Source organism: Callorhinus ursinus, unplaced genomic scaffold (genome assembly GCF_003265705.2).
Source record: "Callorhinus ursinus isolate GAN/ISIS: 27379988/994484 unplaced genomic scaffold, GSC_fseal_2.0 scaffold72, whole genome shotgun sequence".
Lineage (NCBI taxonomy): Eukaryota > Metazoa > Chordata > Mammalia > Carnivora > Otariidae > Callorhinus > Callorhinus ursinus.
In genome coordinates, this window is record NW_027397134.1 from 854,474 (window position 1) to 871,244 (window position 16,771).

At 47.8% G+C, this 16,771-nt stretch overlaps 1 protein-coding gene across 3 annotated transcripts in view; it reads left to right on the forward strand.

The window, feature by feature from the left end:
• MYO18B (myosin XVIIIB) overlaps window positions 1–16,771 on the forward strand; it is a 264,944-nt gene that overhangs the window by 216,607 nt on the left and 31,566 nt on the right. For 2 of the 3 annotated variants that reach the window (XM_073886782.1, XM_073886783.1), the window contains exons 40-42: window positions 1,227–1,357; window positions 11,474–11,515; window positions 12,864–13,001. In XM_073886782.1, coding sequence (XP_073742883.1) covers window positions 1,227–1,357; window positions 11,474–11,515; window positions 12,864–13,001 — 311 coding nt within the window. The remainder of the gene's footprint in view (window positions 1–1,226; window positions 1,358–11,473; window positions 11,516–12,863; window positions 13,002–16,771) is intronic. The other variant, XM_073886784.1, reaches the window with a different exon arrangement.

Below are 16,771 nucleotides of genomic sequence, written 5' to 3' on the forward strand. Positions count from 1 at the left end.
CCCACCACTCCAAGCATCCTCTGGTACAGACCTTACTCTGCCTTTTGATTGATTCCCTGTAGGATTAATTCTCAGCAGGTGGGATTCTAGGTTTAAGCTGAGGTTTCTCAGACTGGGCACTACGGACATTTGAGCGAAGCCATTCTCTGTGGAGGGGGCCGTCTTGTGCACTGTAGGTTGTCGGGCAGCATCCCTGTCTCTACCTGCTAATGCCAGGGGCACACCCCTCCCCCCGACAAACTGTGACAACAAAAAATGTCTCTAGGCATTGCTCAGTGTCTCCTGGGCCGGGGAGGGGGGCCTGGCAAAATCACCCTCGGTTGATTATCATTGTGATAAAGGGTGGGGTGGATGACATATGCTGCAAATGGAAATCAGAGGTTTTCCAGAATCTGGACAGAATCCAGTTAGGGCAGGATCAGAGGAGAGAAGGATGAAACCTCAGAGGGTAGTCAGAAGCACCAAGCTGGAGTGCCAGCACCACCCTTAAGCCTTTGTTTCCCCAGGCCTCAGTGGCCCATCTACAAAATGGGAGTAATAATAGTGACCCATTTGCCAAGCTTTCGAGCAGTGAGGGAGGTCATCAGGGTAAGACGCTCAACACGGTGCCAGGTACAGAAAGATCTCAGTAAAATGGCAGTGACCTGTTTGCTCTGGGAGGAGCCCTCTGGCTTGTCCATCTTTGCCTCTGCTGCCTCTGAGGATTCAGAGTTGGGGGAGTCAGCATGACAGAGTTAAAAGGAAACCATTCTTGTCTGCCTCCTCCCCACACCCAACTGACCTCCCACTCCAGATCCATCTGTGAGGCAGACGAAGCTTCCAGAACCAGCCTCTATGACTGTTCTGGGAAACAGTAATTGGTCCATGCATTTACTCATCCATCCAAGATGTACTGCCTCGTGCAAAGTGGGTGGTGCAGGTTCAGAGCATGGCTGTGGGGTCAGATACACTGGGCTGAGACCTCCCAGGGTGGGCGAGGGAGCTCTGTCTGTGGGCCATGCCCTCGTGGCCCCCAAAATGTCCATGTCCTCTATAAAATTCAAAGCATCTGTCTGAGGGTCTGTAAGCCCATCTATATAGAGAGGATACCTCAAGGGGTGCCCACTATGTACTAGGTGCTCGGTGAACACTAGGCTCAGCCTAGGGTGTATCTCCTCCCCAGAAGCTCGGGCAGGTGGGTGAGTTCTTGTCCAAGGCCAACGTGCGCTTGTGGTCTCTGCCTCCAGGAGAAGTATGTGGAGGAGCTCGCAGCGGTGAGACAGACCCTCCAGAGAGACCTGGAGACGTCCATCCGGCGGATTGCCGACCTGCAGGCAGCCTTAGAGGAGGTGGCGTCCAGTGACAGTGACACGGAGAGGTAACCTACGGGAGCCAGGTGCGGCTGGGTGCAGCAGGGGGACTCTGCCCTGGAGCATTCTAGGGTCTTTGGTGAACAGAACTCCTGCTCTCGAGTCTGGGGTGCACATCTGCGGGGAGACCCGGATGCGTTTAGTGGTAGCACGGATAACTGGCTGGCCTGCATGAGGAGGGACAGGATGTTTGCTCCCCTTCTGGTGTCAGCATCTCCTTGTTGCCACTAAAAACACCTAGCCTAGCTCTCCAAGCCTTTGGGGAGGCGATCGGGGGAGTGCTTGCAAAGTGGGCTGCCGATTGTGATGGTGGGCAAGTTGCATGTCCAATCTGGGCCCAATTCCCTCACATACAAAGTGGACAATAGTACTTTGGACCAACCACATCAAATTGCTCTGTTTTGACTTTGGATGTGCAGATTGACCTTTCGTGTGCTCAACCCACTGCCTACCTCGTAGGGTTGTCAGTAAGAGTCAAATGAGGTACCAGATGGACACCACTTAGAACAGTGCCGGGAATGCACATGGGCTGTCAGGGTGTAAGCTGTGTTTGTGCACATAACGGGCATCTCTTCACAGAAGCAAGAGTTGATTCAGAGATACAAGATTAGACAGCTGGTGATGGGCCAGACCACTCAAATTCAATGTCAGGGCTTCTCTCCTTTCTCAGAAGACAGGTTGCTTCCTACCATCTCCACTCAAGTCTCGAGCTGCCACAGGCCGTGGGTGGGCTGCTCATCTGGAGGGAGTTTTAGGTGTCATGGGTGGGCACATGGGCTTGGGCTGTTCAGCCCCTGCAGGTGGCCCATAGCGTCCTGTTCCCCAGAGCTGCCTTGGTAACCTTGGCATGTTACTTCTCTGGGAACCACAGCTGTCTGTCTGGCTGCAGCTTCTCTGTCCCCATCCCAGCCTCTGCCATGAAGCCCAGGCTGCAGGGAGAGGCATTTTCTTCGCACTGCTTTGGTAAGAAACGGGGTGCCTTAACCTAACCTTCAGATGTGGCTCTGTCCCTACACACAGGTTGGTGGGCTTCATCGGTCACCCCTCCCTCTTGGTCTTTGTCTCTGTGAGGGATGATTCATGTTGCAGCCAGAACAATCCAATATCAGACCATGAGTGCAGCCCTCTCCACTTCCACGAGGACCCTGAGAGAGGTTCAAGGTCACACAGCAAATTAGCATTGTGCACCGGGGGAGAACCCAGGGCTGCTGAGTTTCCTACCCTAGACCTTGGCCTGTCACACCCGCTTAATAAGGTGAAGAAGGGGCCAGCTGCTGACATGCAAGAGGCATGGGCTGGAGATGGGCGATGAGGGAAATAGTGTTGCAAGTTAGCTGGGGGTTGGCCAGTGGGAAGAACGGGTGGAGCTGACCATGCCTGGTCAAGGAAAAAAAAGCCTGGAAGGAAACACACCAACATTCTGATACCTATGGAAGGCATTACTGCTGACCTAAATTTTTGTTTTCTTCTAGCTTATATATTCTATAAGCTCTATATATTCTAAAATTTCTGCAGTGAACATACACACACAGCCCTAGCTATACTAGGGTCCTCTTTAGGAGATTTTGCTCATATAAGTTATGGACTTTATTTTTTAATTTTTTTTAAGATTATTTATTTTAGAGAGAGAAAGTGAGCAGGGTGAAGGGGCAGGGGGAGAGGGAGAGAGAGAGTCCTAAGCAGACTCCACTAAGGGTTGAGCCCAATGTGGGGCTCGATCTCATGACCCCGAGATCACAACCCGAGCTGAAGCCAGAGTCAGTCACTTAACTGACTGAGCCACCCAGGTGCCCCTAAGTTATGGACTTTAGACCCCTGATTTTATAATGTAAACACATCCTTTCCTTGATGTGGTTCTGGGCTGGTTATAAGCTGCTCAGAGCCGTGTAACCTCAAACTTTCTCGTGAAGATGTTCATGCTCAGCATCAGTCAGATGGAGACCCAGTGGGCTCTGCATGTCCTTGCCTTTAAACAAAGGGCTTCATCTAAGAAATCTCAATTTGTGCAAAAACAGCTTCCATGCACAATTCTAAGTATCGCCACCATGCCCTGCTAATTTGCACAGCCGCCAAATTTTGGTGAAGTGGCAAATACTGGTGTTGCACCTGCTTCCTGGCTCATGATTACATTTAGGATGTTCTGTGTGCCGCCTTCCCTGCAGTCTTATTAGAGTCCTGACAGAACTCACGTCTGTAAATATAAACCCTATTTTCAATATTACCCACTTGATCCTGGGGCTGGATCTTCCATTATTAAAGACATTAACGCTTTTGCATTAATTATAGTGAGAATTAATGGTTATGTATACTAGTATTTTTTTTTTTTACCAATGAGCAAAACTTTGGAACCATTTTTACTTGCATAGCCAGAGATTGCTTTTCTTTTCTTTTCCTTTTTTTTTTTTTTAAGAGAGAGTCCAAGCTGGGAGGGAGAGGGGCAGAGGGAGAGAGAGAAACTTAAGCAGGCTCCACACTCAGCATGGAGCCTGATGCAGGGCTCAATCCCATGACCCTGAGATCATGACCTGAGCCAAAACCAAGAGTCAGACATTTAACCGACTGAGCCATCCATGTGCCCAGCTTTTTTTTTTTTTCAAGTTTTTATTTTAATTCCAGTATTGTCAATATACAGTGTTATATTAGTTTCCAGTATACAATGGGTTACTTCCAAAATTTGGCTATTGTAGATAAGGCTGCCATAAACATAGGGGTGCATGTATCCCTTTGAATTGATGTTTTCATATTCTTTGGGTAAATACTCAGTAGTGAGATGACTGGATCATAGGGTACTCTAGTTTTAATTTTTTGAGGACCCTCCATACTGTTTTCCACAGTGGCTGCACCAACAGTGCACGAGGATTCCTTTTTCTCCACATTCTTGCCAACACTTGTTTCTTGTGCTTTTGATTTTAGCCATTGTGACGGGTGTGAGATGATAGCTCACTGTGGTCTTGATTTGCATTTCCTGATGATGAGTGATGTTGAGCATCTTTTCATGTGTCTGTTGGCCATTTGTATGTCTTCTCTGGAGAAATGTCTGTTCATGTCTTCTGCCTACTTTTAATTGGATTCTTTGTTTTAGGGGTGTTCGGATTGCTTTTCTGATACGTGAAAGTTATCAATGAAATTAATGAAAGTTATCAAAATAACAAAATAGGAAAGAGGTAGAGGACCTGTGCTTGGAGGTGTGGATAGAGGCTGGACAGAAGGTGTGACAGGAGCAGGGAGCGCATTCTCACCCGGAGAGCAAGGTCCCAGTGGTGAGGTCACAGAGGGTTAGAGGTATCACTCCAGTCTCAGCTTATAGGGGCTCCTCTAGAGCCTTAAAGGGACCCTCCCTCATCCTCACCTCTCGGTAAGAGGTACTTTCTCTCTTTCCGCTCTGTGCATACCCATCCACCTTTTCTGAGCTCCATAACCTGGGTCCCCGGGAATCCCCTCTGAACCCCAGCTTCCTGTCTGCATTTTCATGATCTTCTGTCCCAGCAGGACTCGGTCCTGACTCTCTGCCCTGTAACTTGGGTTTGAAAGAGATGCAGAGCCGAGATTTCACCCGTAGCACAGGAATAGCGGGGAGACCAGGGGGGAGAATTGCCCACAAAGAAGTCTCAACACATTTCGAAGAATTAATATTGCACAAATCTTGTTCTCTGGTCACGCTGCGATTAAACTGATTATCAGCAATAAAAGGAAATGCATGCCTTGCTAGGCCGCGGAGGCGCCGTCTGGAGCAGAGCCCCAGGTCCTACCCCTGGTACCACCCTGTTCTCTTCCCCGTCTTGACGGCTCTGTACTTCCTGCTTAATTGTCTCATCACCTGGGGTACGTCCGCGGTTTGGATGGGAGCCCGAGGGATTCAGCGAGGTACCTCTCCAAACTGAGCTCTCAATTAGGATTCACACCCACCCTGGGGGGAGAGAGAGTGTGTGTGTGTGTGGTGCTTCTGCTGGAGGTAAGGTTCTTTAAGAGACTTGTTCAAATTATGAAAAGTCGCATTTCCCCATGTTGGGAATTAGATCTGAGCGTAACAGGCCTTCCAGGCTGGAAACGTGGTTACGTGCTCAGAAATCCAGGTGGCCTGGGCGGCGGCATTTAAACACGTGCCATCCTGCACTCGGGCTCTCTGTTGTGCCTTAGATCGTGGTGTCAACCTTCGCAGATTAATGGGGAAATGCTTTAAGCTGGTCCCCTGGGGCCCGGAGCACGCTCATTACTCATGGAGGGAGGGATGCATCAGCTGACAGTCCCGTCTATTCCTGGCCCAGGGTCTGCAGCTGCTCTGCTTGTCACCTTTCTGGCGGTTTGGGGTGCGGGGAGGGGGGAATGTGTGGAGAGGTCAATGGACAACCTCTGACTCCTAGGTCAGCGGAGAGTGTATCAATTCCAGCTGGCCCAGTCAGAGACGAAGGCTCTAGAAACGTGTCTTCTGTCACTGTGTTGTGTGTAAGTTGTATGTTTCTCAACATACCTCCTGTTAACTGGGCAAAAATTAGGCTGCAGTAGGATAAGTAGGAAGATGTGAGCCTCACCACACGTGGCAGGTGTCACGTCATTCTGAGTTAATTTATTTAGCAGTAGGCCCAGGCTCTGGCCAGACTGTAAAGCTTCCTGCTACATAGGAAGGCAGGCTTTGGAACTGCTCACATTCCTTTTCCTAAAACTCCCTACCTTCTAATTTGCACCCTCTGAACTCCCTCCCCACCCCCTTGAGTAATAAGCATGCCCCAGGCCTGGGGGGAACAGCTTAAGGCATCTCTCCATTATTCTAGAAGGTTGATGCCCCATTCCCAATGACAAAATGGGGCCCTGGTGCAGGATAGCACATGTTTAAATGACTTCCCAGAAGCCATCTGGCTTTCCAAGGGTCTTTCCAGCTGGAGAGGCCTGGATACCCAGCTAATGGGGTTCATGGGGAGTCAGGGCTCCAGCCTATTTTATCCACTCCTGCCTTGTGGGAAATGATGGTGATTGGGATGAGAGGTGCTCCCTGCTGAGGACTGACTTGGTGCCAGGCTACAAAACCTACTTGTTTTGCAGACGTTGTTCTCACAACTTTTGAGGTTGGTACCCATTTTATGGACAAGGACACTAGAGTCAGAGAAGTCGAGGAGCTGGCTTGGGCTCACCCAGCAAGTGATGGGGCCATGATGGTCTCCAGGCCGACCCCACCTCCCACACTTCCAATGAGCGGGCTCTGCTGTCATGTCCCATGGACCCCTTCTTCCCCCTTTCTCTTGTCAAGGTCTTCATTCTCCGCCAAGTAACTGGCCTGTCATGCTGGAGCACATGTGTCCGTCACGTGAAGGGGGCCAGTGCATTCTTGTTACTTCCCAGGCAATGTGTGCATTTAGATTGGAATTGTCTGACAAAGACTCGCGCTAAAAGAATACAACAGAAAACATCTAATTAATTACCTTGCCTGTCAGCAAGCCCCTGTCCACCAATGCCTGGCACAAATTCTTTCAAAGCCACATGCACCAAAAGTGAGAGAAAGAACCACTGATAGGTCAGGAGACAGGAATCTGTCCTGGTTGCACCATCCAATAGATCTGGACCAGGTCGTCTCTCCTTCCTGGGCCTCTGCTGGCCCAGCCAACACATTAAAATCCTCATCATCGCCACCACCATCATCACCATCAATATTCACCTTCCATGTTTTGTTTTTAAATATTTTATTTATTTATTTATTTAAGAGAGAGAGAGAGAGCATGAGTGGGTGAGGGGCAGAGGGAGAAACAGGCTCCCCACTGAGCAGGGAACCCGATGTGGGACTCGATCCCGAGACTCCAGGATCATGACCTGAGCTGAAGGCAGATGCTTAACCGACTGAGCCACCCAGGTGCCCTTTCACCTTCCATGTTCAGAGAGGAGGTAACAGTAAGAAATTGGCAAACATGGAGCTTGCAGCCCAGAGACTGTTTCCTCATAGGGTAAAAGGGTCAGTGGATTTCGAATTCCCTCTTAAGTGGAATCCCTCCCCCCCTTTTTTTTTTGCATCAGCACAAACTCCTATAGAAAAGTTTAGCTTAGGATGGAGTGCAGAGATGAAGGTTCAGGGTCAAGCCTCCCTACTCCGGCTCTCTTCCTGACCCCTTGGAAGCCCCTGTGAGGTCTCCCAGAACACAGGGGCTCCATAGACCATGGTTCACAAACTCGGTATCTACCAGGACCAGTAATCTGTGACTTTAAAAAGTCACTCTGGTGGGGATTTCTACCCATCTGGTTCAATGAGTCCCAGGACCACACAGAAAAAAACTCCTGCTTCTGCCTGAAAGCCTTTCCCCTCCCCCTACCTCCAAGGTGTAGACCATTGCAGGGTGAAGCTGTTAAGTGCCTTGTGCAATTTCTCAGACCGTAAAGTTTCCAGAAGCTCTCCTCAACCCAGCCTCTTTATTTTAAACATACTCTGTTTTGTTGAGACCTTCTAAGATGGCGAGTAGTATGGGGCGCAGACCAGACACCCCCCTTAGCCTGGATGGTAATTGATCAGAAGTTGACAAGCAAAACGCCTAGCAGACCTTGACTTTAACCTCAGCAGTTCTGTGAAAATTCAGTGACATGGGTTCACAGGTGAAAGCAACCGGTGCACAGATTAAAATGCCTATAAAAATACAGGATTATTTTCAGTAAGCATCCATACTGGTATCTTTTTATTTCTCCTGGCTGGTTCTCTTTCGGGGTCATGGGCTTGGAAGGTACTTATAAGGATTGCTGATAATCTTATGCTCTTACAAGATTGTTTCTTTAGATTCTTCACCATTTTTTTCCCCACATGGTGATAAAGGGTATAATCGTCGTTGATACAGCAGTGATGGGTCATGCCTGCTGCCTGCTTATTTCTCATAAAAAAACATATATATATTGGCTCGGAAAACCCAGTGTTTTCTGTTAAGGCAGAAACCAGCACTGAGATTAGCTATTGTAATAGTCTGGCAGGAGCCTGAGGCTCTTCCCAAAGGAGGGGGTCTAATTAAGGGACTGTTTGCAAAGATATGGGCCCTGTGTAGGGAAGCACCAGGGATGGTACAGCACCCAGGGGCTCGTAGTCATGCCTGGGAGCATATAGGGAGGGCTGCCGGGCAGGAGAAGCTCTAGCTTTTGGTTGAGGGCTGGAGCCAATGCCAGGAGAAGCAGTAGGGAGAATTCTAAGAGAATAAATACTCCAGCTTCCTCTCTTCCTTCCTCCCCTCCAGTGGCCATCGGAGTTCCCTACTGGCCACACCCAAGGGGAAGCTACGGGGCAGGGAGCCCATGGATGTGGCCTGTCTAGATCAGCCTTCAGGGCACACAGCAGGGTGGACAGCATGAAGTGGAGAAGGAATGGAGAGAAGACGTCTCCAAGTAATTGCCTCTTTAGTCTGGGGTGAGAGGAGAGTTCTTTCAGAAGGGGACAGATTTAAATGCTCACTTCAGCCATGGGGCTCACACGCATGGAATCGGCAAGGGTAACTAGTGGTCACGAATGAACACCAGCATGTGTTTTGATTAGTGATCTTCTCCTGTAAAGACTTTCCTGGGCTGGGTTCCATTAAAGATTGTTGTTCAGTCAAATGAAGTATGTCAGAGAGAACTTGTTTCCTGCAGAGCTCAAGGCAAGTTGCCTTAGGATTATGAAGATGTTAGGTTGCCTGGACACCCTTTGGACCTGTGAGCACAGCCTCTTTTAATCCAGAGTCCTGGAATCCTGGGGTGGGAAATGGGCCTGAAGCACCCCCACACACAACATGCCCCAAATCCCACCCCTGCTGCAGCCAGGCTTTGCCTATCCTCCCAGCCTGTGGCCATGAGGAAAATCGTTCTGAGTATAACTAAGCCTCTCTATTATCACACACCATTATAACTCAATGGCTTGGGCCACAGCTGTCTTCGGGTTTTTTTTTTTTTTCTTTCAATGAACATTCTAGAAGATTTAACCTTATTCCCTGAAACCCCTCTGCTTCTGAGGTTGCCTTGTCTACCACATCCTTAGCTTCTCTGGCTTCACTGGAACCAGTGTCCTTAGCCTGGGTCTTGTGTACCAGGAGTTCAAGGGAGTTTGTCCAGGCCTGAGATCTAGATGATACTGTGAATTCTCAGGTGTTGGGCTAAAATTTGAGTCCGTGCTTGTTCATTCGGAGAAGCAGAAGTGGAAGTTCTATAGTCTTCATAAAATATTCTCAGAAATAAGCCCCAGGACTCCTGCTTTAACCACAAGTGCACCCTTTCCAGTGTATATAATCATCAAGTATCTAAGCTGGACCAGGCCTCAGCTCACTGGCCCAAACTCCTTTAGTTCACAGATGGGGAAACTGAGATCCCAGGCAGTGAAGGGGGGCAGGGGCAGGGCCACCCAGCGAGGCCTCTAGGATTTGGTTGCCCTTTCTCTCTGTCTCTTATTCTATCCACAACCCTTGTCCAGCAGAGCCATAGAAAGACTCAGGTCTCTAGCAGGATTAGAGTTTGATCTGCTCATGTGGACCACTTCAGTTCACAAAGTGGTGTTTTTAAGTAGTTGGTTAAAAGCTGCATCAACACTTTGTATATAGATCCCCGAGAAGATTCAGGGTCACTCACCAAAGACACTTTTGTCCTATTGTGGGTTTTTTTTTTTTATTGGCACCAAATCAAATGGTTACAAACTTAGTGTCTTAAACCAACACAGATTTTATTATCTTACAGTTCTGTCGATTAGAAGCCCAAGGAGGATCTCCGTGGCCTAATTAAGGTGTCAGAAGGGCTGTGTTCCTTCTGGAGCCTCTCGGGGGAGAATGCATTTCCTTCCCTTTTCCCATTGGTGGAGGATACTAACACACCTTGGCTTGCAATACTTCCATCATCAGAGCCAGCCACAGGGACCTAAGTATCTTGGGGTCGAGGATTAGGGCCTTGACATCTCTGGGGGTTGCTCTTCTTCCTCTCCTAGGGTCATTCACAAAAGCTGCTTTTGTGACACTAGAGAAGTCACAGCAAACTCTTCTTTAAAAGCCTAGATAGTAAGTATGTTAGGCTTTGGGGCCCTATGATCTTTCTCGCCACTACCCTGCTACTGTAGAGCAAAAACCGTCATGGGCAAAATGGAAATGAGTCAATGTGGCTGTGTTTTAATAAAACTTTATTTACAAAAGAAACATCTGTAGGTTGGATTTGGTCGATAGCTGAAGTTCATTGAATTCACAAAGCATTGTCTGAGAGAATTTCTGGTCTGGCCTGAGCCCTGGGGCCAAAGGGATGAAGACATGTTCTTGGTTCATGAGGGGCTCTTGCGGTCCTGGTAAGGACAGACAGGTGTGAATAGAAGCCCCCAGACTGACTGGCCCTTGAGTGTAGGGACCAAGGAGCCAGAGGTACATCCCTCGGAGAAGCGACCGGGTTTTCTAAGGAAGGAATTCCCCAGATTCCACACAAAGAATAAAGCTGGGAGGCCCTGGCCTGTGAACCCAGGGTTCAAATAGGGTCTCACGTATCTGAGGTCATGGTTTGGCTGTCTACACCCACACACTGGGCAACCGCCTTCTGGTTACAAGCATGAGGTTAATAGCTCTTACAGATCTGGGACTCAACGCTGTGTGACCTTGAACAAGGGTGCCAGTTTCCTTATTCACTAAATGGACCTAGGTGGGATGGTTAGATGAGATCGCATGGAAAGCGTACTTGTTGAATGAAGGGATGTTCCCTCCAGAATAGCTACTCCTGTAATTAGTCTCGGAGTTTTCCCAGAATGCCCTGGAAAGCTGGCCTCCTGCCCTCTTGTCTGATTCGCTAGCACTCACAAAGAACATAAAGCAAATGCATTGCTCATTGACAGTAATGATGCTGTTAATAATAGCAGTACGGGTTGTCCTAAAGCAAGAGCAGTGATAATGGTTGTTGCCTTTTAAGCAACACTATTTATTTGTCAAGAACCATGCCGAGATCTTGATAGGGGTTATCTCGCTTCACAGGAAGCATCTGCTCCACCACTCAGCCCCATTTGTAACCACATTTTACAAAGGAGCATGGGAGGGTTGGAGAAGGCAAGGGACTTGCCTGAGCTCACACAGCAGCAAAGGAAGTGGAACTCAAACCCAAGTTGGTCTGACACCAAAGACCACGTTCTTCCCCTGGCAGCACAAGGATGACAGGCTCTTTCTTGTGTCTCCTTCTAGTGTCCAGACAGCAGTGGACTGCAGCAGTGGCAGAAAAGAGGCGTAAGTTAACCCCGAGGAGAACACTGAGCAGTTGACATTGAAGTTAAGAACGAGCCCTTGGCTCTCTGTGTCCAGTCTGCAGGGGGAATGTCCACACCCACTTAGAGAATTACTATCAATGCCCATGATAGCTGGGACCCCATGGTCATAACACATGGCACCGGGGACATGTTATTGAACAGTGCAACTTCTTTTAGACAGAGAGAAGCCCATGACTTAGCAGGCCACCATCCCCTTCAAATACCTTCAGTGGCTCCCTATTGCCTCAGAGCAGACTTTTTAGACTGACATTTGAGCCCCACACGTCTCTGACTCTTACCTCCCTCTCTACCTGGGACTCCTACTTTCCATATCATCTGTGCCCTGTCCCTTTCCAACCTCCATACTTATGTGTATGCTGTTCCTTCCAGGTCAAATTCCTTTCTCCAGGCCCTGCATTGTCAAGCCCTAAACTTCAAACACATTGTGGCTCAACTATCATTACTTAATGCCTTCCCTTATGTCTCCAAGAAGCAAAGCAATGCTCCTTCCTTATTCTCCTACTCTCTGCCCCTTTCTGTGGCATTGATAATTTTCTCCTTTATTTTGTGGTTATTTCTATAGATGCATACTCTGCTAAGACAGGATCAATGTTGGGTCCATGTTTATAGCTCATTCCCATGGTTCCCGGCATAAAGTATTCTATAAACAAGCAAATGAATTTATAGACAGACACAAATATGGATAGATATCAATACAGATATCAATACTGATATAGATGTCGATATTAATAGATATAGTTGAGTGAGTATATAAACCAGAAAATAAAATAATCATTGAGCACCCACATCAATGACAGGCCCACACAAGGCCTAATTTCAGAATTAGGGGACAGAAAAGTAGTCTCTGTCTGCAAAGACATTCTGGTTAAGGCAGGCAAAGAGTTAAGACCTTCACAGTTGACATATTCCATGGACATATCATTTGGTATAAAATTCAGTGCCAAATTTTACTCTCAAATCAGAGTTGCTTCAACATCTGTATCAGAGTATTTACCTCCCCAGAGAAGGGCAGCGGTTAGTAGCATGGGCGTTGGAATCAGAGAGACCTGGGTTTGCCTCCCAACTTCATGACTAAGTGGGTGACCTTGGCAAGAACCAAGTTGGCCTCCTCAAATTCCATTACTCTCATCTATATAATGGGGACAGCACTGGCTCCCGTCTCTCAGGGATGCTGTTGTGAGCACTGATTGAGGTTATGCATGTATAGCACTTAGCACAAGCCTGGCTTATGCTTAGGGGTGAGTATCTAGTTATTGCCGTTACTGTGGTTGTCATCGTGCTGACAGCATCCTGTCTTCTGGTTCTAGAGATAACGTCTCCCTCCTCAGCTCCCAGCCAGAGGGCAGTCTGCAGTCCTGGGTGAGCTGTACTCTGTCCCTGGCCACAGATACCATGAGGATCCCCTCTCCACAGTCAGCCAGCAGCAGCCACATCCTCAGCTCCAGGTAAGAGTATGTCCCTGCTGCCTCTGGAATGCTGGTAGCTCGAAGAATCTCATACTTTGAAGGTTGTTGTTCATATCTTCCATTTTCTCCAGCTAAGGCAAGGTCGGTCAGCCATGGCCTTGGACAGTGTGAGCTATGACCCTGCCACTTCTTAGCTGAACGACTTTAGGCAGGTCGGTTGTCTTCTCTGAGCCTTCATTTCCTCATCTGTGCAACAGGAAATATAATTCTCTTTACTGCTCTGAACAGTTGAAATGATGAGGATCTAATGCAGCCCTCCCTAAAGCATGGTTCTCTAGATGATTTTTAAATAGCATGTGGTGAACATTTTTAAAATAACTATGGATTTATTATAGTTGCCTTCTATCTAAAGCAAGTCCTACTTATCTCCCACTTATAGATTGTTCTGGATTTAAATGTTTCTTTTGTAAACATATTCACTTAAGCGTTTCTGTATTTGGGGTTTTTTTTAATGGTGAATCAGTATCAAGACAGTTAGGCTGGATGATTTCTCCCTCAGGGGTTTTAGCTTTGTTCTGAATGTCAAGGTTTTATATTTTCCCCACCACAGAGGGAGATGGATTCAGTTACAGCCTGAGATGAAACTCTTGCAAATCTGTAGGACTGCCAACAATAGGTTCCTCTGACAACTGGGCCTTGGGATCTGCTCTTAGTTTAGGACTTAAATCCATCTTCACTCTTGTTTTTCAGCCAGCTTCGTTTCTCTCAGCTCGTTTGGTTTTCCGTTTCAAGGGCGGCCCTCTTGTAATTAGGAGCTAATGGCCATAAATCAGAAATTATGGATTAAGCAGATGCGTAATTGAGATGAAATACACACTACTTTTGTGATAACAGAAGAACCAGTGTGATAAAAAAGAGTCCCAGACTCAAGGGGCAAACTCAGACAACCCCTTCCTGACATGAAATGAGTTTGCTCTGAAGGTGGGGGGGAACGTCTCTACAAAAAGAAGGAGGTGGAAGTTCATGCTAACCTTTTGGGCATATTCAGCAAATGGCAAATGTCTGACACATGCCTGCAGATAATCTTAGGCTGAAAAATTTGACGTTGAAAATATCAAAGAGAGACTCCAAGAGTGGGGATGCATTGGGGAGTTAATTAAAGCAAGATTATCTGATTACTGCTCTTAATTAAAAACAAAGGCCTGTATGGAGAAAGAGTCACCTCCTCTGTGAACCCCAAAGGATGAGGACTTTTTCTCTCCTGATAAATACATACCCCCTGTTTTTCCCCATCAGCCAGTGTAGAAGGCGGCAAAAACAACACTGGCGGTGGCCATAGCAGGATGGGAATGCTCATTAACAGAAAATCTGAGTTTCGTCATTAACAATTTGACAGGCATACCTCGCTGTATTATGTTCACGGTAGTGCACGGACAGAGTGCGTTTCTTACAAATTGGGGTTTGTCAAGCAAGTCAATCAGTGTCATTTATCCAACAGCATTTGCTCTGTCTTTCTGTGTCATATCTTGGTAATTCTTGCAATATTTCAAACTTTCTCCTTACTATTATATTTGTTATGGTGATCTGTCATCAATGATCTTTGATGGTACTATTGTCATTATTCTGGGGCACCACCGATAACATGTCCATATAAGACAGTGAACTTAATCCACAAATGTTGTGTGTGTAATGAATGCTCCACTGACCAGCCATTCCTCCGTCTCTCTCCCTCTCCTCGTGCCTCTCTATTCCCTGAGGCATAACAATATTGAAATTAGGCCCATTAATAACCCTCCAGTGGCCTCCAAGTGTCTAAGGAAAAGGAAAAGTCACTACCACTCATTTTAAATCGAAAGCTAGAAATGATTCAGCGTAGTGAGGAAGGCACATCGAAAGCTCAGAGAGACTAAAACCTGGGCCTCTTGTGCCGAACACTTAGCCACATGGTGGACACAAAGCAAGAGATCTTGAAGGAAATGACAAGTGCTACTCCAGGGAACACATGAATGATAAGGAAAGAAAACAGCCTTCTTGCTGATCTGGAGAAAATATGCGTGGTCCGGATGGAAGGTCAAACCTGGCACAACACTCCCTGAAGCCAGAGCCGAACCCAGAGCAAGGCCCTAACTCCCTTCCATTCTGTGAAGGCTGAATGGTGAGGTGAGGAGGCTGCAGAAGGAACGTCTGAAACTAGCCGAGGTTGGTCCACGAGGTTTAAGGAAAGAAGCCATCTCCATAACACAGAAGGGCAAGGTGAAGCAGCAGGTGCTCGTGTAGAAGCTGCAGCAAGTTCTCCAGAAGATCCAGCTAAGCTCATCCATGAAGGTGGCTACATCAAACAATGATTTTCAGGGTCGATGTAAGAACCTACTATTGGAGGACTTTCATAGCTACAGAGGAAAAGTCAATGCCTGGCTTCAAAGCTTCAAAGGACAGCCTGACTCTCTTGTGAGGGGCTAATGCAGCTGGTGTCTCTGAGTGGAAGCCACTTACCATTCTGAAAACCCTAGGGCCCTGAAGCATAATGCTAAATCTACTCTGTCCGTGCTCTATAAATGGGATAACAAAGCCTGGGTGACAGCACATCTGTTTACATCACAGTTTACTGAAGATCTTAGGCCCACTGTTGAGACCTGCTGCTCAGATAAAAAAGAGATGCCTTTCAGAATATCACTGCTCATTGGCAGTGCACCTGGTCATCCAGGAGCTTGGATGGCATGGAGATGTTCGAGATTAATGTTTTCATGCCTGCTAACACGGCATCCATTCCTGCAGCTCGTGGACCAAGGAGTCATTTCAACTTTCAGGTCTTACTATTTAAGAAATACATTTGAAAGGCTAGAGCTGCTGTAGATAGTGCGTCCTCTGATGGGTCTGGACAAAGTAAATTGGAAACCTTCTGGAAGGGGTTCACCATTCTAGATAACACTAAGAACATTCCTGATTCATGGGATAGGTCAAAATAGCAATGTTAACAGAGCGTGGAAGAGGTTGACCCAACCTTCGTGGAGGACTTGGAGGGGTGCAAGACTTCAGTGGAGGAAGTAGCTGCAGATGGGGTGGGAACAGCAAGAGAACTAGAATTAGACGTGGAGCCTGAAGACGGGACTGAATCGCTAGAAACTTGCGATAAAACTTGAACCGATGAGGCGTTGCTTCTCGTGGATGAGCAGCGAAGGTGGTGTCTGGAGATGGAATCTACTCCTGGTGAGGATGCTGTGAAGACTGTTGACATGGCGACAAAGCACTCAGAACGTTCCATACACTTAGTCGATAAAGCAGCAGCAAGGTTTGAGAGGATGGACTCCAAGTTTGAAAGAAGTTCTGCAGTGGGTAAAACGCTATCCTGCACCATCGCCTTACCCTGCTCCTACAGCTGTGCCTCAAGCAGAGTCTGTCCTCGGCATCCCCAGGCACCCTGTCCAGAGCCTAGCCCCCCTACCTTCCTTTTCCCTTTCCAAGTCCTCAGGCTTGGCCCAGCACAGCTCAGAGCAGTGGTGCCTGTACCAAGGACAGTGATGTGGCAGGAGGCAAGGAGGGACCATAAGCTCCTTGTCTATTTTCTTTAAGTCTGCATCCCTGGGGCTGGCACACAGTTGGTGCTCAATAAATGTTTGTTGAGGGGGCACCTGGGTGGCTCTGTCGGTTAAGCGTCCGATGAGATTTTTGGCTCAGGTCATGTCTCAGGGTCATGAGATCAAGCCCTGCATTGGGTTTCTGGGTGTGGAGCCTGCTTGAGATTCTCTCTCTCCCTCTGCCCCTCCCCCCCAACTCGCATGCACACAGTCTCTCTCTCTCTCTCTCTCTCT